Raw genomic sequence first — 24278 nt, forward strand, 5'->3', positions numbered from 1 at the left:
TTCAAATAGAAAATGATGCTTCCACGATATTTATCCTCAATGGTTTAGTTAAGGCTTTCGCGCGTTCCCCCACATCAGGGTGTCTTTTGATAACAATAGTTTCTCCAGCCATGCTGTTGGCGTCTTTAGGTCAGAAGCTAAGCCTTCTCACTCACGAAGTTTTCTAAATGTCTTCTGGTATTCTATCCTTTTCGTTCCGGATATTTCTTCTACATTATATTTCCTCTTCCAACTTCCATATTTTATTCTCTTGAATCTGACGTTACGCTTCTTAGCTTGGAATTACTAGTACGATCTGAACCGCATCTGCTATGGGTAAACAGTATTGATTAAGCTGTTTCTAATTCTGAACTTAACCATAGTGATGTTCAAAAATGTTTCTCAGGAACTTAGAATATTTTCACGCATACTTGTCAAGTGTGATTTGAAATGGTGTTCGTTACAATTAAATAATGTCTCCTTCAGAATTCTATGGTTTTTTTATCATTCCTTCTTCTGAAACCGTAGTCCCCTGCCTCATTCCCATCTTGCCCTTCGTCTATCATCTCGTTCCAAAAACCCATCACTATCAAATGCTCCCTCCCAGAGGAATGATAATTATTGTCTAATAGCTTCTATTTTTTCCTCCCTTAGATCAAATGTCGTCATGTAGACCTGAATAGTGATAAAGTTCGTTGATTCAGCTTTCATCCCTAAAATTAGTATTCTATTACAAACTTGTTACGTTTACAACGTATCACGCTACTTTTTAAAAATTTACTGCCAACTCACTCTGCTGTAGCTGCTATATTTAAATTATTCTTTAAATATTCTCCAGTATTCCCGTTATCCTTCCCCATTTCCTCATACGGCCCTAAGATATCATGCATCAACCCTCCATTTCCCGCTTTATATTTTCTTATTTCCCCGTCCACAACATAGTCCTTGCATTCCAAGTCTTCATTTTAACTGGTTCAGTTCTCATCGTGCCTTTCTCGCTGTTTCTTAATATTCCACTTTGCATGTGTTGACTACGGCGGAAGCCTTGTCTCTCCCTCTGTTGGGCACGGCCAACAGATTGCGAACTTAGTCCCGTAGTTTTCATAACAAATTTTCTTTACATTACAAATTTGTTTGAAGAGTTCCAACGCGTAAATCGGTTTATAAAGAAACGCCAATTTCATCAATTACATCTATGCAAGCGCACATTCTGTGAAAAAATTACTGAGGGTTTATTCTAATTTAATTCTGAATGCTGTGTTTTTTTCGATATGCCTTCATTTGTATGTGAACTTGAAATTAGTGATGGTTTAATTGTACTAAATTATAATGAGGAAAGATATAGTAACTCATATGCACTTCCAAATAAGGGTCCCATTAGAATATAATCTTATATTTGTTCAAAAAGTTTAGAATTACTGAGATACTTACGTGACATATTAGTTTTCTGCTCCTCATCAATGAAGTAATCCTGCTGAGTAGCCAATTTTATTAATGTTGTGTAACTTCTCTGGTCTGACTTTCAACAACTAGGGAAAATAATTCAATTTCACATAAATGTAACCTATACCTACCACTCCTGTCTTTGTAAAGTAGAAGAGTTCAAAATCAACGTGGTCTCTTCTCAAACCAGGTAGATTATTTTGTTTCCTTCTTCTGAGATATTTGAATATTACTGAAAGCCGAAAAAATTAATTTTGCGTATGTTGATGTGACATTTTTACCATTGAAAACTGATAAGTTTTTTCTTAAAAATCCCCAAATGGACAAAAATTTTATCCAGGAATATGAAAAATATATTATTGACCAACTTTTATTTTTCTTAAATTCAGAATGGAAATTTTTTTAAAAACGTTAAATGTTTTGCTTGTGAAAAAACCCTTAACTAAAAGCACAATGGCAAGTTATAAATTAATGTTAAAAACATAAAAAAAGATTTAACATTAATTTCCAACAATTAGATAATAGAACATGACTCAGCAAGTTTAATTATTAGCTATCAGGAAATATACAATCCTAATAAATAAAACAGCCAATCTAATGCTTAAAATGTTTAATTTGAAGTATTGTCTATGTCTTCATCTTTTGCGTAATTCATATACAACGGCTATACACTGAATGATCCCAAAGAACATGCGACATTGGTGGAAATATCAATACTTTGACTCAATGCCACTTTACTCAGAATGTCAATCCCCCATAGAAGAAGCAAAGTGAAAAATTATAATAACATAAATATTTTTCATACTTCATTTTTCTTTTCAACAATAAAAGACATGACTGTGAACAGTCAAGCGGCAATTATCTGCGGAGTTTGTCAGCGATTGCGCCGTCCATGCAAGATAATCACCCTACACCTTGGTATGGTAAATCGATTAATAAATAACGTAAAAATAAACAATATTCTTCAATTTACACTGGTTATTTACGTACCACTTTTTTATTCCGATAAAAGTGATTTTAATTGAGTCTAAATGTCATAAACCCCACATGTCATTATATCCAAGCGATACAATATGTCAAGGATTTTTAAGTTTTCCGATAGGAAGTGTGGTAACTAAGGAGAGGAGAAAGCCACAAAATAGTCTATCGCTTCACTAAAGTAAAAAATACAGAATTTTGCTCAAACTCCGCACAAGTCATATCAGTTAGCACGTGGAAAGTGAGCTCATTCCCTCGCCAAAATCAAAAGGGCACTCGGCAATTCAAGGCCAGGCTGGAGAAAACTCTGGCAAAACTAAATCACCCACCATATATTATCACTGGACAAATTTAGAGCAGTTATTCTCATTATTTTAGATTTTTTTAAGGTTCCTTGAAGATAAGATTCCTCCGTCTTCATAGCAAGCATGTAAATTTTCTTCACCCAAATTATACCACTTGAGGGCGGAACACGAACTCCATTTTCTTGAGATTAAATCGCACAAGACGAAAGAGAACAATGATTGCCCAAAGGACTAGCGCCTTTGAGAGGAAAAAATATTCATTTAGTAAAACAACAGTTCCAGACACACATTTTATCCAGTTTCCAGATGACAGATAATGATGAAACACTACTCTACCTCATTAAAATTCTCATGAAGAGGCAACAGAAACCTTTCCTCGTAAGTGCGACAAAAAGTCCACAGGATATGGTTACAACTTTCTCGCCATCCAAACTTGTCGCGGTAGTCAAAGAGACAGAAAAATCATAATATCCGTCAATCCTTCTTGAAGGAGTTCATTTAATGGCTCTGTCCAATTTTTCTTTCGGGTATTTTTCAAACGAGACATCAACGCCTGTCGACTTCCGTCGGGTTATCCGAATATCATATTTGAAACAATTTTCTGGAGACTTCAACGCCCGTTGTGTTTCAAATATTTAACAATATCTGCTTCTAAGACTTGGCGACCTGAACTTGCTGCGGCTGTTGTGGTTGCTGCTGCTCCCGTGGCATCGCCACCTTCACCGTCGTCATGTACCTCTGCTCGAGTTCCAGCAGCGCCTGGTGTTCCTTGGCGCGCAACCTCAGGGCGTCGATGCTGCTCCGACGGCTCTCCGCAGCCGGCCCCTTAATCGGGGGCTGTTGCATCCCTGGCGTCACAACTCCTCCCTCGGGTGCGTCGCCGGCCTGCGGGCTCGGTGGTGCTGGGCTTGCCCCGTGAGACGCCGGGCTTGCGGGGCCAGCGGCGTCCGGGTGCGTCGGGGCACCGTGGTGGTGATGAAGGTGTGCCGGAGGACCGGCAAGGAGTCGCTGGTGGTGCAAGAGTGGATGAGGGTGATGATGCTGATGGTGCGTGGGGTGTGCGGGAGGAGGAGAGGACGACGAGGATGTTGACGACGGGGGTGGTGGTGGAGGCTGCTGCTGATTGTGGTGGTGATGATGATGCAGGGCGGCCGCCAAGGCTCCTGGCGGCAGAAGTCCTGCGAGGGCATGAGGGGGTGGGCCCCCGGCAGACGGCGGGAAACCGGCGAGAACGTAGTGCGAGAGCAGCGTGTGCAGTGGGGCGGCGGCCGCAGCTGCTGCGGCGGCCGCGGCGGCGTGGTGATGGTGGGCCTGTGGCGTGGGCGACGTAGGCGAGGAGGAGGTGGGAGGGGAGGCGGAGGGTGGAGCGGAGGGCGGTGGAGGTTCGACGGAAGTCGAATGTGGTGGAGGACCCCAAGGCCCGAGGCCAAGGGCTGCAGCAGCTGCGGCCGCAGCGGCCGCCGAAGGGGGATGAAGACCCATGATTGGTCCAAAGCCGAGGGCTCCCAGAGTTGGCCCTCCAGGCCAGAACGAGGCTTCGTGGTGAGGACCTCCGAGGGGAGGCAGACCACTTAAATGGGCGTGGACACCAAACTCAGCCGCGGATAGTCCTGAGGAAGAGAAATCAAAGGCATTGTTATTAGATAAAATTATAATAAGCGTTTCCTAACTTATACTAAGAACTTAATCAAATTTATTGATTCGATTATTTAGCAATAAAAATTAAACATTTTCATATTAATATTTAAATAATATATTGCCCTGATATTAACTATATCACACGTGGAACGGGATGGTACGATGGCTAGCGTACAAACTTCTTACCAAGAAGGCCCGGGTCCGAACCCTGGAGTCAACAAATTTTCAGTGGTATCCCGAGCCCTACTTCGCTTTGTGCTGGAGCAATTCGACGAGTACGACGTCCGTCGGATGGGACGTTTAACTACGGACCCCTTGGCGCCTTTCATTAAGAGTAGGCTAATGCCGTCGCCGGGTTTCTCCCCACCGTTCACCCTTTCCTACCCATCCCTAATGGCGCAAATGACATTCACTGTCTGTTAGCTCCCTTAAAAACTACAAAATTAATACCATTGAGTTATTTTATTTGGACATTTTTCTTAATTTTTCATTCGTTTATGAAACGCATTTAATAAAGCGCAATACATGTGGATTTCACGTGTGTTGAGTATCGTTAACTCAATTTATTATTTTTTTCATTTTCTCTTTAATTCAAGAAGAAATATGACTCGTAAGCATCATTATTCCATATAGCCGCGAATCCACTGCATATGATGCTAAAGATGTTTTATTTCAAATTTAATGGTTTTTGCCGTGATCCTCCAGTAACATGTCCCCATTTTTTATATGGTTAAAAAACATCTTTTAAACATAAACAAGGCTAAATAATGATTATTTTGTGATTCCATTCTGCTGTTGACTACAAGTAGTTTTCAAAATTATGGAAAATAACGACAAATGCAATAATTATCCAGTATTAGTAGGAATTGTAGGCCAGATAGCTCAGATTATTTGCGCTAGTAAGGATAAATAGGAAAGGAGGCAATGAGTAGATAAACTCTTAACAAAAGACACCAAGTAATTGATGTGACAGTACTCACCAGCTCCCTGATGGTCGCCATGAATGAACCCTGGATTGTCACGTCCGAGAGCCTTTTCCCTCTTTCTCCACTTTGCCCGGCGGTTTTGAAACCACACCTGCGAATGTAAAACGATAGATAAGTTTTACGAATAAGGAGTATAATACTGTACTGTCCTTATGCATGTATAGATTAAATCAAATGTATAAATTAATTCTATGCATCGTTTCATTCTATTCTAATATGCCTTTCACATAATTCTTCGGGAATTTCCAATATTTTAATTCGAGTAAAACATTTACTTTAAAACAAACTTTACACATTTGTTTAAAATTTGGAAAAAATATTTAAATGTAAATTTTTAAAAATTGTAGGTAACAAACACTATCTTTGATAGACGAAGTCATTTTCTACAAATTAATTTAATTTTTTTATATTCTAGGTGAATGTATATCAAATTTGAATAAAATTTTTACCGGCTTTATATTGTAAATGCATTCATTGACAGAGGTATTATGCCCAATATTATGGTATTATAATGACGTTTCATATAAATTTGTAACAATAAATTCCTGTAGGGGTTATTGCTTCACAAAGCTTCGTATGATGAGAGACCTTGCCATATATTATATTGATAATGATGAAAGGGAGTAAATTTATTTTATCTCTAAAATTTAATGCTATTTGACTAACAAAATTTCCACAGTAAAAAAAGCAGCATGAACACTAGGTAAATATTCATTTAAGATACACGTTTCCTACAACAATTTTCTTCGGAGTTTTATTCAACATACTTATATCTATCGTTCTCACCCATCAAGTTATACCTCTTCCATTTGTCATGAATATCCAAAGGCTAAAAAGTCAGAAACGCTTAGAAAAGAGAATTCCACGAAAAAAGGAGAGATGAAAGGGGCGAGGATATATGGGGGATCGGAGGAGAATGGGAAACGAGAATCGGCGGGAAGAATGGCCCTTCGCCGAGATTCGTCAAAGGGAAAGGGCGCCACCGCACTTGCGGGGGGAGGGTGGCCAAGGAGAATTGCGGGGGGAGGGTGGCCAAGGAGAATTGCGGGGGGTGTGGGGGAGGGGGAGAGAAAGTAGCGGCGGGTGGCTCTGAATGGAAAACTCACGACGAACGAGAAAGACGACATGCATACACGTGCCGGCCCTGGGGCGGAGAGGGTGAGGCGGGAAAGTCGAGGAGCGCGGAAGGAGGCCCTAATTGGGACAGATCGGGAAAGATAGAGGGAGAAGGGGAGGAAATCAAAAATCGATTGGCCCACAATGCAAGAGGGTGGGTGTATGGGTGTCCTCCACATTGCTCGCATACGCCACGGGGAGCGCTGGCTTCTTTGTGATTGCGCGAGGAGTGTGCTCATCCTCTCTTGCCTCCATATGTATCTTCCCTTGTTCCCTCCTCCCATTCCTTCCCTCCTGCCACGGCTGTGGAGAGGAATGCTGGTGGGCGCGAGAATGTAGCACGACGAAACGGTCCACAAAGGCCAACTTTTCTCGTTCCACCTTCTGCCCGGATGGCATGGGGTGAAGTTTCGTGGCGGGGGGACTGCCGGAGCATAAATTGCCGAGAGGGAGGCGGGAGGGATCACGGAGGGAAGGGACACCCTCCCGCGTTTCCGTCAGGGCAGGTGAAGGAGGAACTCCTTGGAGTCACAATGGTAACCACGGTGAATGAGGAGAGAGAGCGACCAGTGGGCGACCTTCGTCTGTGGTCGACCGTGATTGGCGATGAGTGAAGACAGAATGGAGATTGGGTCAGGAAGAGGAAGTTGGGTGTGTAGGCGATACTCATGTAACAACAGACGTAAGAATGAAAAGTGGGTGTCGAGAATGCATGGGGGGAGGAGGAAGAGGTCTCGGAGAGACTCAAAATATAAGACATTCCGACCTACTGCCTTTCTTTTCTACCTGCTTACATCACTGAGATACTCACCCCATCGTAGCTCGGAACGACTGCCTACAACAACAACGCGTTGTAATTACAATTCGCCGCCTTCGTTCCATCTGTTAGAGAAAGTGCCGGCTGGTTACAATCGCACATTGGTGGCAAAAGCGAATACAATCGAACATTGTAGTCCATACCTGCAGGCTGTCACTGCGCAGACGATACGTAAGTAACGTAGTATTATACGATCTATCAAGAATTCTTTTTCTAAATGAGTAATGATACATAAGGAAAAACTACAAAAAACTCAAGAATGCTGGCTTATTTTCAAGTTTTACGCTTGCTGCTTGCGAAATACCTTACCATCTTAAGTATTATTGAAGATGATCGTGACCATCTCAATCGAATAGTGACAGGTAGATACATTTACTTTTACAATCACATTGCAACTTAAGTATCTTACTGGATTGCCTTTCTATTTCCATTACATAAAATATTTTGCAGTATTCACAGCAGCACATAACTTAATATAGCATTAATTGTTCAATTTCCTTAATTTTTAATGTTTACCAACCCCTCCCCAAACAAGAAATAACGGAAATTCTAATGTGAAATTAATTTTAGCTTCGGGTTTCATGCATGAGTGATAGAGATATTGATTAATTTTCTAATTCGACGACTAGAGTCATTACTAAACACACCACTGGCCATAGAGCCTATGACGCCACTGTCATATATGATACTTATTCCATGCTCGGATGGAGCACTACCTTATTGACAGAAAATGGAACACTATCTAACTGACAGAAAATATTATCCACAAATTTACCTCGGCCACGTAAAGCAATATTTGGAAGTGATATTAAATGTGTGCATTTTGTCCACGCCCTCATCTTGCTCTTGTATATTTCGTTCCGATTACATTATTATTAATTATTATTAATTATTAATTTTTATTAATAATAATTATTATTATTACAATGACTTACAGAAAAAAGCCATTTGGCTCGGTTGGTTTAATATCACTTCTCAAAGCCGCGTATATTAAAACATGTCACAAGCCTGGCAGCAAGCCATCCAGCATGTTCAAATTCGATTGCAAATTCAGCCGCTCTCCTTACACTAATCTACCAGATTATCTGGTATTGTACATGCTCTTATAATGGCATTAAAACGGCAGTGACTAGTTAAACTCTGAACGGAACATACGTGTAAGAATGGAAAGAGGATAATCAGCTCCCGGACAAATTTTATTATCTATTCACAACTTTTTAACAGGATTTTTTTAGGTCTGGAACTCAATCCGAAAAAAATGACACCTTGAAATATTAACCCCCATTTTTCCAGTACTCATTGTGCATGTTTATGAAAAAGTCATTGGTAAGGCGAAGTACACAAGAAGCATTAGTTCTATTTAGTGATATCTGCGTGTAGCATTAGGAAAATGTGAGCATGATTCCAGGCCCGGTGGCTCTGATTACAATCAATATTACAACTCTTAAATGATTACAGCTACTAGTAAATAATGAAATTATAGGAAAAGGCGGTTTGTCATTTTTTCTTTCAAATTTAATCATTTTTGCAAATGGGGGATAGGTTTACTGTATTCATTATTTAGTTGGCTTAAACAAGATAAAATGATGACCTAAAATTGGCGAATTTTGAAATCCTTTCATTCAATTTTTGACTTCCTCATAAAATTGGAAGAAATTTTTCTCTTCGAAAAATCACGCCAGTGAATCAAATTCTCCCATACATAAAATTAAAGATATCATTCATACAGATGATATCTGATCCGTACAACCAAATTGTCACATTTTGGTATAAAAGACGGCCTTAGCTCTTTATTTAAGCATGTGCTTTTGAAAATTCCATTTTGTGGACCAATGCGATGGAAGTTCTAGGGGTTTCCAAAATTTGAGGAGGATTTAAATACTCCTAAACCTTCTCCATGCTATAGATATTATATATGGCCAACATCAACTTCATTGATTCCTACAGAAGCCACCGATTCAAAAGTTCTTCATCGATAATTCAACTCACGAAGGATTGCTACAGTCTTGCAAAAAGAATTGGCTCTTTTTGACAATAGCTATTTGAAATCATTCCGCTCCTTTAAACGCAGAGCACGAAAATAGACTTTTTCAGTAAAAATGTAAAGACATTTCCAGAATTCAGATTAGTGGATTTTCAAAATCTGTAAGTAGCAGAGTCATTCTTCCCTCAATGCATTTCAAGGTTCGTGGACACTCAATCCTCAGTACTTTTGAAAAGCCATTACATTACGCAATGCATCAGTGCCCTAATATGCTACGTGTATTCATAACTCCACAACTCTTCACCCCACTCCACCTCTCCTCGAAATCAGTATTACAACTGAATAGCGAATCCATTTATCACGCGAGTAATACCTTGTCTTTTAGGGATAAAAAAAGAGGTTTAAAAAAATCGCCATCTGTTATATACGTGATGGAAGGGCGCATTTCAATATCCAAAATTGGAAAAAAGCTATTTTTTCAAAAAAGAAAACATACAGCGTCATTTGCCTGAGCTCCCCTTTTATGAAAAGATCCTCTTGCGATGAAAAAATTCCATCGCGCTTGGAAAAATAAACATGCCACCGCAAAAGGTGAAATAAATAGTGTCTCCCCCACTCCCCTTCTCTCTCTCTCTCCATTTTTTTGCCAACGGTCCCCGTGATCCTCGGGGTGCTCCTCTTCCCTCGATCCCCCTGCCCCTCCACCTCCCACCCGCCACGCGGAATGGAAATTCAGAGCAACAATGGCGAATTTGAAACTGCCTGCCCACGCCCCCTCCCACCTACCACTCCGCCTCTCCACCTTCACTTCCCTTTGTAATCTCGTCCGCCCTTTCCATCCGATTCCTCTGCTGTACCCGCCCTTCGCATCCCCCGTGTCCTCCACACCACTTCAACCCCCTGTCCCTCAAACGACCTCGCACCTTTTCTCTCTCTCTCCCTCTCCTTCACTGTTCTTCCCCGCTTTCTTTCCCTCCCACACTCTCTCCCTTTCACACCTCCCTCCTATCTCTCCTATCTCTCTACTTCTCTTATCACATACTTTTTTGCCTCTATCTCCTACCCCTCTCTCTAGTTTTCTCCCTCTATATCCTACTCTCTCTTCACTTCTCCCCTCTCTCCTTCTCTTCACTTCTCCCCTCTCTCCTTCTCTTCCCAGCTCTCTCATTCTTTCTCCTCCCTTCACCCACTCTCTCCCTACTTCTCTCTCCACTTCTTTCCCTTCCTCTCCCCTTAGAACCAATCTACTCCTCGCAGTTTACGCCTAAGATAACCGTGAACGTACATTTGGTTAGCCCTCCCATCACCCAATATCCGTAAACCGCATCAAATCCAACCGCTGAATAGCCGAGGACCGACCAATTATTGCCGGAATTCCAGTTCCCTTCTTCCCAATTGAATATTTCGCGCACTCCCTAAATATGAGTTGCCTATATCTCCACTTAAGAGGTTTCCTTGCAGCTGATTTTGTTTAATCCTGGTTCAAGCGACACACTTCACATTTCGGAAATTGTTCTGCCTGCTCGCGGTTGAAGAGAGAACATGCACAACAATTTTTCAAGCCTGAATAACTCTTATGCCAAAATGACATCAAAAGGAAATGAAAATTACGCTCTTTTCAAGTGTTCATTCGGAGTAATTGTTGCTCATGAATTTGTTTATAGAAATATTTTCCAAATAATCTAATCAAATCTTTGACCGATAAAATTGGACAGCATCAAAATTACAGCAATTATATCTTTTCAACACTAAATTAAAGAAGAAGCGGATTTTTGGCTACGTAATGAGATCCCAATGTAGAGATAATATTAAAAAATGAATATAAGGTTGGAAAATTTGAAAGAAAAGCCTCCCATGAGAAGATCAAACGGCAAAATAGGAAATATGGAAGAGCAATAGTGCCGACGATTAAATAAATAGGTGTAGAATAGGGTTGATTAGATAGATTAAAACTAGGTGGGGATAGGGAATAAATAATGGATATAGTCGCCGATTGTTAACATGAGAAATTAATATACGAGATAAATCATACGTATTACTCGTACGCAACCGTAGGCGAAAACGGCGATAATAATAACTAACTGTATGTCACGAGTGTACACGAAAAAGGATCCCTGCCTGTCAGAGGCAAATTTTTTCTCTAGCGCGTCACGTGCGGTAATGCATAAATACGATGGAATAGAGTAATCCCATAGCTGAGGAATACTTTTCGCGGAAACGGGCTGTGCGACACAGAGGTGGCCCACAGCCGTCGCGACCGGAGGCGGGAGGAGGGCCGCATCCGTTGGCGATCACGCACCTCGACAGTGCGCATACTGCCCGTGGAGACCACGTTTGCGGCGATAACCTGTCTTCGCCGTCGTCCATCCGTCGCCGTCGAAGTGTTGGGTGCGGCCGGGGTCGGCGGAGGGGCACTTCCCGAGAGCACCGCGGGACCGCAGAGAGCAATTTCCCCGCCGCCCCGTGCCCCGCGGCCGTGGACCCCGGACGACGCAACGGCAATGTTTTCCAGAGAGTTATTAATTCAGTTTTTTCCGGCACGCCTCGACGTTGCCGGAAAAAAGTGTGTTTTCCAGAGCGTGTTTGTTTCCTGAAGTTTTCACATCCAAATTACTTCGCGCTCATCCGAGCGTGACACTTCCATACGACGGAATTCATTATTTCTCCGAGCATGACACTCGGTTCATTACAACCTATTACACCGCGCGAACCCCCCGTCAAATACACAATAATTGCGTTACCAAAGGAGTAGGAAAGAAGCGTGTTCTTTTTTCATCCCCGCGAAAACAAACGCAGATGTGCAAATATTCACGCTTCCACTAGTGACGCAAAAACCGAGTACACGCACGCGGGTTCACATATTTATTTTTTCATTCTTATCGCGTCCCTCTGGGATTCTCCTTCTGTGCCCGAAATTTCATGCTATCGCTCCTCCGTTCCCACTCCGAACAGCCAGTTTTCCCCTACTCTGGATCTCCGTCGCGTGCTTGCCTCACCTCTGCCACCCCTTTTCCCCTACCCCTGCGCAGCCCCAACTCTCCCACCACACCCCCGTCGTCTTACTCCCAGTCACACTCGTCTTTTTATCTAGGAGGTCGCCCAAGAATATATTGTCTGTTTTCTTTCGTCATGCACGGTGGCGTAATGCAGGCCCCCGAATCTCTGCGAGTAAATGGCAGAGGGAAAAAGGATTCCAGTAAATGCGCCTTGAGTCCCGTTTAACAAACCAATGGGCACATTTATGAGTTCAGCTTCGAAATCTATCGCATACACTCCCACTTCAACGGGGTCTTTGCTACCCCAAAAGAAGAAGAAAAGACAGCACTCATAGTATTAATCTATGTTAATTAAGGATCATTTGGGATTGCTTTGTTGACGAAAATGTCCTAAGAACCAACGAAAAAAACTTATTCATAGTCAACTCTAACAATTATGTCGGACTCAAACGTTTGTCGGGTTGGTAGTTCTTTTATATTTCTACAAGATTTTGGATGAGGTATTGAACGCCAACATCGCTGCGACCGTAGAGGGTAACTCACCTCAACATAGAATTGTACTTAATCTGAATACTGTATGAAATATTGCCATTATAAATTAAATTATTTTCTTTCCGCAATGGATAATTTCCACTAAGTCAAGGCTGAAACTAAAAGTTTATTCTTAATATTTTAGTCAAGAGAAAATTCTGTAGGGAAGTTTATTCAGATTCGTTGGACAATAAACAATTTATTTTCTAAGGAACATCCAGAGACAAGTGTATTTGGTGATGCGAGCTTTGTATAATTGTACGAGGGTCATCCGGAAAGTAGTACCCGTTCGTGCCGCATGAAGTGCTGACGACGCGAGTAGCCGCTGGACGAGGTCAGATAGCTTCAGTGGCTTGTCTGCCTTCTCTGAGCCAAGTTGCGTGACGCTAGCATTGCCTGTGTTGTTTCTGTGATTGTTTACAATGTTTAAAAAAATTGAGAACGCCGCCAGTTGTGAAGTGAGGGCAGTGATTAAATTCCTCGATGCAAGAAACGTTCGCCCATGTGATATTCATCGCCAATTAAAGGAGGTGTATGGAGACAATGTAATGGACGAGTCGTCTGTTCGGCGGTGGTGTCGCAACTTCAACATGGGGAGGGGGAATACACACGACGATGAGCGTTCGGGAAGACCGTCTGTCATTACAGACCAACTGGTGAGCTCAGTTGACGAATTCGTGAGGAACGATCGGCGCGTCACAATTGATGACATCTGTGAGCATTTTCCCAATGTTTCTCGAACAATTGTTCATGAAATTGTTAAACACCATCTGCATTATGCAAAAATTTGTGCAAGATGGGTCCCTCGCGTATCTCAATGAGCTGGCGGCGAAGGACTATGCAGCAGGAATACAGAAACTTGTCACACGTTATGACAAATGCCTTAATTTGCTTGGAGATTATGTTGAGAAGTAGTTTAAAGTATCCTCTTTCAAATAAAATTTTTTATGTTTGTTAATATTTACTTTTGTGTCTTTATTTCACGAACGGGTACTACTTTCCGGATGACCCTCGTATCTTCATATTTTCGACAATCAAGCCCTGGAGAATTTTTATTAGTATATCTCTTACGATTTATCTGCATGATTTATTGCCGTAGCGGCAATGCTGAAAAAAACCTACTGTAAAGTGAGGGTATCAATCGATCAAATCATGGGAACTCTATTATTATAATGGAGATTAGCTTTCCTCTTGTTGTATCGCCTAATTACGAGTGAATGCACGCCATGTCCACTTTCATCCGGTGAAAGGATCATTCACCGAATAGATTTCCTGGGCTTGAAAGGTCTTAGATGAAAATAAATCATTCTTTCGATGAACAATGGCTCATTACGTCATCAAGCGTGGTATATCAAATAACTAGACCCTGTCTCTACCGTCGATATTTGACCCATAAATCGCCGCTAACAACGGGGCGAGCGAGCTGCTCGCGATATTCGGAAATGGGGCAAATATCGGTTCAAAAAGCCACAATTTCCATCGCATGAAAGGTACCAATCACGCCCCGCCTTCAATGGTGTAATATACGGCCGCAAGAGGATTCTCGAAAGGGGGGGGCGGCAGTGTCGGTTGGTTACTCGGGAATCCATTAAAGCCCAATACATAACCGCTTATCGAATTAATTATGCAAATGAGAGGAGAACTCAACAGCTTGGGAAGGGAGGAGGAGGGGTAATGTGTTACATGGGCTGCACACGTCGCCATGAGTGGTGAGGAACGTTAAGGGAATGGGAATGCAAACATTACAGATTTCAATGCAGAACGGTGTCCGTCGGAATGATTATGCAAATGGAAGAGGGAGTGACTGAGAAGAGGAGGAAGGTAACCATCTCTCTCGCAGCCGAACCCCTCGAGCCTGTCCGATATGGGAGCGCAATCGGACCCGGAGACATTCGCTCTCGACCCAGGTGCACACTTGACGCCTTCGCCGACGGAACCTGCGTCAGTTTTCCACTCACCATCCCGAACCCGATTCTCAAAATTAGAAATGATGATACTTGCACTAAATGTCCACACCTCTATTGTATTATGCAGCAAGTTGGCATGGCTGGTAATGGCACAAAGAAGAGGCTCACCGAATGGTGTCCTTTGTTAAATAAGCGAGAGATAAATGTGAATTCCTTCGTCTAAGTTGAAAGAAGATAGCAAAAATGATATTTTTCACGGAAATACATACAAAGTGCTTTGTGTACCAACCAACTCTGTATTTCAATTTCACAAAATAACAGACTTGTATAAAAACGTTCATTAATCCAACGTGCACAGTACCATAATGCCAATGAAGCCATTCTAGCTAATTCTAAAGCAGGGAAAATTGGTGCTTAAACTTGAGGTAATTCTGTAAGATGGTTAATTGTTACGTTTTTAGATATTCCTCTACCAATATTCGTGGAACCAAGTTGCACTGAGAATTTTGATGATGGAACTATTCACTAAGGCTTTAGTGGTGAAGGGATGAGCGGATCGTGAAATAATGCGAGCTGAATGCCATAATAAGGAAGAGTATAAATCACGGTTGCTTATGAGTGAAGGATAAATAGTTTGAGAGAAAGGAGTAGACCAAGATAGTCACGGGTAGATATGATTGAAGAATTCTCAAGACTAGGAATACTAGATGTCTAAGGAACCGAAGAGCATATTTGAATATAAATTGAGGCAAAAAGAATCATGGATAGGGCATCAAGAAACGATTTGTTGTCATCTTGCTGAACCGCACCCTAAAATTACGCTTTATACTATACCCCAGGAGGAAATTTGTGTGCACAAAGTGTGATATCACTCCTCGAGTGGTTTACTTGTTGTCTTTTTCAATATCCTGAATGGGATCCGCTACATTGGCCTAACCGTAAACATTCACTTAATATAGATTCTATCAGAATTTTAGAATGGACTCTGAGAGGGAAGATTATTTCTCCAACACACACTTCTCCTGGGAATTCACGTGGTGTTTGTTGACGTCTGTGAACTTCACTATGTACGCATTTCCAGTGAGAATATTCCGCAATGTCTACTTTCCTAAGTGTCGCAGTTCTATTGGAATGAATATTTTGAGTCTGTGATTACCTATGATTGAAACGAGTCGATTAAGAGTTTCGGTCTAGAGCATTTTTGTATTTGAGATTTTTCTTCCTGTCCTCCTCTGATGTTTATTTAACATTTTTTTGTTCATGTGCTTTGCGTCTAAAGATAACACAGAGGTTATATTAATTTATACGGCCTGTATGACTAAAGATCGACGTAAAACTACAAGTTTCATGATTGCTTTCAAAAGGAAGGCCACAAATTTAATCTCACCACATTGGGTATCATCTAAACTGATGAATATAGCAAACTTTTACTCTGTTCCTCAAGTATTGGAAGAATGTAAATGCCCGCTCCTTTGGTGTTGTCGTTTTTTAAGCTATAAACCTCAAATATTGTCTCTAGAGTGGCTGGAGTTGGCACGTTATACTTCCATCACGGTTCTCTTTCCTTCTCCAGTCACCTCCCAACCCTCCCTTATTCCTACCTTCCTCCCTAACCCACGCCCCCCTCCCGGCGACTCCTACTCCGACTCCCCCGTCCCGTCCAACCTTCACCTTCTCACGCCTGCCCCTTCCAATCCTCTCCCACCCCCTCCCTCGAACCCTTCCCATCGCCCATTTCGTATTCCCCCTTTACGTCCCGCCTCCCTCCCTACCCGCCTCGCGTCCCTTCCACCCCACACACACACACCCACAGCCTCCCTTTCCGACTCCGTGGTCGACGTCTCATTCGACTGTCGACAACAACCGTCTGAATTGCATCTTAATTGGGGACAATTTCTCCAATTAATCTACACAAATGGGGAAATTGCACACGGCTTGAGAGAGCAAGAGAGGGTGGGCTGGTCGGGGAAAAAGGAAGGGAGAGGTAGGGGGGGGGGGTTGGGTCGACGGGGGTGGGAATGGGAGAGGAGGGGTTTTGGTGGCAGGGTGGGGAACCAGGGGCTGTGGCGGGCGAGTGTGGAAGGAGCGTCGGATTGGGTGGGGCGAGAGAAGGACGAGTTGTGTGGGAGGACGCGGAGTCGGTCCGAGAGGTGAGGATTTTGGGGACATGGGGTGGTGGAGGAGGTTCCCGCAGAACGAGGATAGAAGGTGGAGAGGGATGGGGAGGAGGATGGAGGGGGTCCGGGGAGCGGAGCCGGGAGAGAGGGATCATTTAGCGTTTTGTGTGGTAGATTGGTGACCATTGTGTTCCACCGCTCTCGCAAGGCTGAAGCCCGGGTCTACGGGCCGGGGGAGAGGGTGTCGGTGGGGATGGAGGAGAGGTGGTGAGAGGCATGAGGGTGGGGAAGTACAAACTGGGGTCCATCTCCTCTCCCTCCGCCCCCCGCCCTCCTAACGTGGGAGGAGGGTGGCGTTGGAGGACGGGAGACCGTGTATCCCCGGCGACTCTGGACGAGGGTGAGGGAGGAGTGTTCAGAGATTTCGGAGGTGGGGATAGGACGTCTACTAGACGAGAGGGGACGGACGAATGCTTACGAGGCGAGTCCCGGATAAAGGTAGGAGGGTGACCTCCTCTTTCATTTTCGTGCGCTTCCGTGTGGCCCGGGCACGAAGTGCTAAACGCGATTTATATTTTTTTTCATCGGCGTGAATTTTTTTTCCAACAAGCCGTGCGGGGTGAAAAGGCGCCTGCAGGTGAACGAGCATCGACGAGGAATTCGAATGAGCTGCCATCGCTTGGATTTCTCTCTAACGGCTCTAAACATTTTGGCGCGAGCGTGTTCCATAGGAACGCCACGCGAAACTGTCAACGGGCCTGCGGGGTGAATACCTCGGATGCCTCTTTCAAATCTTAAATTTCTTCTGTAACGCCCTGCACTTCAGTTCATTCGAAAATACCAACACAACTCACACCTCCTAGGAAAATACAATACGACGGAATCTGATTATTCACGATTTCAAGCATAATTTGTAACGAATTCACCAGAAATCGTCTGAAGTATTAGTAATTTTCCTCTAGACAAGTATTTATTTCGACCTAGGTTTCGAAGTCACTGTTTCATCTGGTGAAAATAAAATACTGTCGAAATAAAGAAGACTATTCCGGTGGAAAATTACTACCATTTCAGACAGCAAAAATTCCTAAATTTGCCGTTTCACACCTGATTGTTTTTAGATAGGTGGAACTCATTTTTGAACGCATTGCAAAGTTTGCAAATGAGAAAGGAAATGAGATCAGTCTCTATGTAGGCCATACGACCAATTCAAAAGTATTCCTTATCTCAGACGCTAAATAATACTTACCTTTAAATCTAACCAACATTAGATTAATAGAATCTAGTATTTACTTTGAAATCCCTGGAAAGAAAGATAGACAATCATCTCTATTTTGGGGCAGATACAGATCAATCAGCCGAATACCACGGGGGAAAATTCTAAATGATCGCCTTTTCATTAAGCTATTGATCCTATTGAAGTCATTTCAACTACGTAGTGTGCTGCTCATTTAACTAAAAGGAATTTATTCCCTCGATATGAAGTTAAATATAATCCCTCAATAATATCATATTTCAGCAATGATTTTTGGTTTCATCGATTCCAATGACGAGCCAGTTAATTACAAATTATTCCACAAAAGAGGGACAGCATTACATTTGACCTCGGTGTAGGGAATTATTCCATTGCTAATAATATTCAATCTACGAGGGTCATCCGGAAAGTAGTACCCGTTCGTGCCGCATGAAGTGCTGACGACGCGAGTAGCCGCTGGACGAGGTCAGATAGCTTCAGTGGCTTGTCTGCCTTCTCTGAGCCAAGTTGCGTGACGCTAGCATTGCCTGTGTTGTTTCTGTGATTGTTTACAATGTTTAAAAAAATTGAGAACGCCGCCAGTTGTGAAGTGAGGGCAGTGATTAAATTCCTCGATGCAAGAAACGTTCGCCCATGTGATATTCATCGCCAATTAAAGGAGGTGTATGGAGACAATGTAATGGACGAGTCGTCTGTTCGGCGGTGGTGTCGCAACTTCAACATGGGGAGGGGGAATACACACGACGATGAGCGTTCGGGAAGACCGTCTGTCATTACAGACCAACTGGTGAGCTCAGTTGACGAATTCGTGAGGAACGATCGGCGCGTCACAATTGATGACATCTGTGAGCATTTTCCCAATGTTTCTCGAACAATTGTTCATGAAATTGTTAAACACCATCTGCATTATGCAAAAATTTGTGCAAGATGGGTCCCTCGCGTATCTCAATGAGCTGGCGGCGAAGGACTATGCAGCAGGAATACAGAAACTTGTCACACGTTATGACAAATGCCTTAATTTGCTTGGAGATTATGTTGAGAAGTAGTTTAAAGTATCCTCTTTCAAATAAAATTTTTTATGTTTGTTAATATTTACTTTTGTCTTTTTATTTCACGAACGGGTACTACTTTCCGGATGACCCTCGTATCGTTAAGTCACGTTTTTTATAATAGTTTACACATGTAAATGTAATTTTACCCTTCGAAAATTTTCTCCGGAGCGATTATATCCCCACCTTTTATATATGGCCTTAACTGAGCAGAGAGTGAATGCGTGGTGAAGGGACCCCTCACGGAATATACGGCAGCGCCGGTCCTCGAGCGAAAAACCGATAAAGAGGAAGGAGGTGGAGGATGAGAGATTGTGCCCGAGAGCCGGGCTCGGCGATTCGCCTCGCTGAGAACGCGTGCCTCGCCCATTACGTGGTCCGACATTGAGTGAAGTTCCGTGGGAAATGGCATTAAGGAGTGACTAAATACAAATTTGCTGCGACTATCGCGACCTCACACGTGACAGCCAAAAATTTCCCAAGCCTTTCCCGCGTCGGTCAAAAATCAAAAATTTTGACAGGTCTCCAGGCACAGACCACCCGTTTCCTCACTATCAGACAAAACTCCTTTTCGTGCATAAATCATTTTCGCATTCGTTCACGTGAATCATTTACTCCCGAAGTAACTAAGAAAGGGGTGTTCATGATGTTTGTATCACCCCCACAGCACATCTCCGACTGCTTGACTGGCAGAATTTATCCCCCTGATGTAATTAACGTGGAATGGACACTTGAAGCTTCATGAAAAACACGGCTGACGGGATGGGATAGACAGGTGAGAGGGGGAGTATTAAATACAATTTTTGCTTAAGTCGGAATTGTTATTCGCTAAATTGTATGTCAAAGAAACCTATGCCCTACAGGTTCTCACGTGTGTATATCACGTCCGTACGGTCATGAATTAATTGTGATACGGTCAATCAAGGTGGTAAATGCCTGGTTCAAGGGTGGATGATGTTTTGAAACTATTGCCCAAACTCAGGGTAGACCTGAAACTTTCAGGTTTTCCTGACCCAAAACATCAAAAGCAACGTTGCCTCCTAACTCAAAAAGGTGAAGATGAGGCCCTAGCCAACTACATTGCTTCGCATTAATGACTCACTTATTTCCATAGGGATCTGTAATAAAGCCATGCCTTACACATTTATCGACTCATTAATGGCAACCGATAAATTAATACTTACGCTCACCCATATCGCTGTGAAACAAGATTCCAGAGCCACCCCCTCGCAGTGGGTTTATCATTATTTGGTAGTCAACCACTTTAAGTGAGTTTTTAGATGAACACAGACTTAATGCTGCTAAATTTCTAAGCCTCGCCTATCAAGATGCAAACTGACCACGGCAATAAAATACACCCTTCTTCGATTTCGCATATTTTCTACCTGTCTTCATTCGGCGGAGAATATCTTTCCTTTCCACCCACTACCTCACCTTCCTCATATTCTCCCCTATACGTATCACAGTCTTCGGCCTCTCATAGCCAATAAAATGCTCTGCATTCAACTTTCCTGCCTCCTTTGGATTTCCCTCGACAACTTGCTGTTTTCCCCCAACCTGCGGGGCACTTCTTTCTTTTCCACCACCTGCTCAAGATCTGGCAAAGACCCAGGCCTTGAGCTCATATCTCGACACTACAATGAATTGCAGAGACTTCCATGTATGCCCACAACGCGCGAGCCGCAAATTGAGAAATATGACTATTTTTATCATGGGGGCTTCATAATTAAAAATAAAATTGTCACATTTGAAAACCTATGACGTTCTATGAAATAATAGTTTGTTTGTCCGTAGATTTTTCCCAAGCAAGAGAGAGGGAAGAAATCCCACCACGATAACCATAAACCTCTTGCTTCCCCATGCAAAACTCACGGACGCAGGGCGATCGTGAACAATAACTGATGGTGGAACACAGGGGGTTGACGAGAAAGATGAGGGATGGCGTTGTACGTCGGGGCGCAAGTCGACGGGAAGGGGATCGGATCAAGTAAGCATATGCATTTGAGGCGGGAGGTGGTGGGGGGGGGCGAAGGTGGCGTTTGGCGAGGGATAGCAGAGGAGGAAGAGCGAGGCGTGCGAGGGACCAGGAGGGCAGGGTCGGTGCCAGGAGAAGGGTATGAGGGAGTGAAAGGGGCGGCACACGGAGGGATGAGGCGAAGAGAACATCCGATTGCCCCCATTGTGTCGGTCAATTGAGTCGGTTTCACTCGGTCAGGCTTGAATTAAAAAAAAGAGCAGACGACTCTTTACTTTTTTTCTGTTCGAGCCTTCCCAAGTTTTAGAAATTGTCCAATTAAATGGCGATGGGCAGGTGGGTGGACGAGACAACAGGAGACCGCTCTAGCATGGAAAGTAGCACGGTGCACTGGTTGCTGTGATTCACTGGCATATGCTCGGAGCAGGGAGACACCCACTGCGGACGTGAATCCCCTAGATAACAGGTTCACGATACGGGAGGTGTAAAAGACCACCGGAATTGTCTCTCACATTGGTCAAAAATATAACTGAGCGTCCACCACTGATGGAAGGTTTTGGTTAGACAGTGACCGAACCAATCCATATTTCTTGACCACACCTATCTAGACTCAAACTGACATCCAACAATACATTTTACTGTTCTTCAATATTTCATTGATTCCAACCAAAACGCTGATACCTACCACATCTTCAGCATCCTATCGCCAATCAACTTGAGGTGCGTTGTGGACAGCACTTTGATTGAGCACGACGTCCATCGGATGGGGCGTTAAACTGCGGGCCCCTTGGCGCCTTTCGACAAGAGTAGACAAATGCCGACAATGGGTTTCTCTCCCCCCTTCACCCTTTCCCGTCCATCCTAATAGCGCAAATAACCTTGGCTGTCAGTCAGTCAGTTTCCCCTGGAAGGAAGGCGATCGACAGCTGATGTCATTTGCGCCATAGGGGATGGACAGGAAAGGATAAAGCGTGGAGAGAAACCCGGCGTCGGCATTAGCCTACTCTTAACGAAAGGCGCCAAGGTGTCCGCAGTTTAACGTCCCATCCGACGGACGGCGTACTCACTCAAAGTGCCCTTCACAAAGCACCTCAAGTAGGGATTGGGATACCTCTGAAAAATATTCGACACCGCCGGGATTTGAACCCGAGCCCTCTGGGTGGGAAGCCAGTACGTTAGCCACCGCACCAATCCCGATCCCCACGCGTCCCTTAAAATTACTCTTACTTCAATCTAAGCCTGTCAATGCCGAATTACCCATACTAAATACCACTTTTATTAGTCTATTCCTAATTTCCTTACTCAAACGTCCCTGTCATTACTCCCGCTCTCTCAAGTGAAAGCTATCGTTTGAAAACTCTGAGAAGACAGAGGAACACCTACACAGTTTTAATCATTTTGATTAAATTCGTGTGACACACAGAAACGTTTTTTAAATCTTGATGCGATTTTCTAGCTATTAGGAAAATCCATTGGCGTACTAACACCGTCGAGCTATGAAGACGTATCCAGCCGTCTTGATGAGCTAAAAAATAATAGGCAATGCCGATGTCTAGAAGAAAATATTGTATTTTATATCACTCAAGCTTTAAAAATCATATTTAACCCAAATGTGTTGCTTCTCTCCTCAAGTTTTAAAAAGAAAAAAACTCTCAACTCCCATGTGTACTGTTAGGAGGAAAATACAAACGCCAATATTTGCTCCATTCCTTTGCGGAAACATGACCATCATAAATATTTCCATTCTACCGTTTAGATTTTTTTGAATTAACAAAGACTTAACAGCGATCATAATAAAAATCAGGATGTTTCGATGTTCAAGAAAGAGTTGAGCATGCAATAATGATACAACCAAATGATAGGAAAACAAAGAAATAGCCCCGCACGCAAAAGAGAATTTCAAAATGAAAAAATAATTCGCTGAAACATGGTCTCATTAATAGTGTTGTCTTGCCGCTACATTTTATTATAATATACTTCCAAATAACATAATTTTAAATAACTTTTATCTATTATCTAAGCTATTATGCTAAAATGGATTATGAAACTTCCAAACATTCTACATAATTTGAGACGTCCATCGCATCGATTACTAGTTATGCAAGTACTTCGCTGACAACAATTGACCAAAATTAGATAGCGTAATAAGAAGACAATTTTTTGGGTGACAAAGATAGCAGAGTTCTGTGGAGAGCACACGATTGCCCATCTATACCCACCTATTGGATACCTTACGTCACCCCTGGTACGATTTTCTTACCATACCAGTATCAGTATAATAAAAACGCTTCCAAAATATCGAAAATTAATTACTTTTTAAGTAGCTTCAAACTTTACAAAAAACAGATACGGTCAGTTAAATTCCGGATAACTCAATAATTAATACTATAATCTTAGTTATAATTTACTTAATACTCAAATAATATAATCGTTAAATCACCTTATATTAAAATAAATAATTACTCATATATCTGCATCCTATTCAAGAAATTCTCAAATTACATCACTTCTGCAATGACGATAATGGATGCTGTTAGTTTGGATGTTTAATAATGAAAACAGCCGTGAACCAATCAATACTTTTGGCGCCTGTAGTTTTCTCCCGAACGCTTGAAATTAGCTGTAATATTTTTTCTTTGGTAAAGAACACTATTACATAAGGAATTAAGTTACATACACCACATTTTAAGGTGGACTGCCATGTTACTCTCAGAAGGTAGGTAAAACCAATACTTTCAGTAAGTGACCAAGCATACAAGTTTTACAGCAAAGAACACACGCTCAAATACACCACCGCTGACGTTATAAATTCTAGAAGAAGGGAGAAAAAAAGAGCTTTCACCACGAGAGAAAAACTAACGTGTACCGCTGCCCCCAAAACGGCTGAAGAGAAACATTTTATATCTCATGCCTGACGAGGGGTCAAAAGTTCCGGCCGCGTGCCGGCAATCGCCGGAATCGCCAAAGGATGAAAGGGACTCGGACGCCGAACGAACGAAGACCCCTCGTTCCCCCTCTTTTAAGACGCCGATGAGACCCCGCCGCACGATCCATCTTTCGAATCGAATCCTCACCCGCCCGCCATCGCCACACCCACTTGGTTACGGGACAGGGGGAGCGGGAGAGCGAGGGCGGTTATAGGCAGATGATAGAAAGAGAGATGCATATAGAGAGGAGCCCCTAATGCCACAGGAACGGACTGAAC

At 42.9% G+C, this 24278-nt stretch overlaps 1 protein-coding gene across 1 annotated transcript in view; it reads right to left on the reverse strand.

The window, feature by feature from the left end:
* Window positions 1–2062: 2062 nt before the first annotated feature.
* LOC139697364 (homeobox protein aristaless-like) overlaps window positions 2063–24278 on the reverse strand; it is a 45504-nt gene continuing 23288 nt past the window's right edge. Inside the window, exons 2-3 of the mRNA XM_071596037.1 lie at window positions 5324–5420; window positions 2063–4315 (exon numbers count right to left, since the gene is read on the reverse strand). Coding sequence (XP_071452138.1) covers window positions 3357–4315; window positions 5324–5420 — 1056 coding nt within the window. The 3' untranslated portion in view covers window positions 2063–3356. The remainder of the gene's footprint in view (window positions 4316–5323; window positions 5421–24278) is intronic.

This window comes from Hetaerina americana, unplaced genomic scaffold (genome assembly GCF_022747635.1).
Source record: "Hetaerina americana unplaced genomic scaffold, ioHetAmer1.1.p SCAF_1, whole genome shotgun sequence".
Lineage (NCBI taxonomy): Eukaryota > Metazoa > Arthropoda > Insecta > Odonata > Calopterygidae > Hetaerina > Hetaerina americana.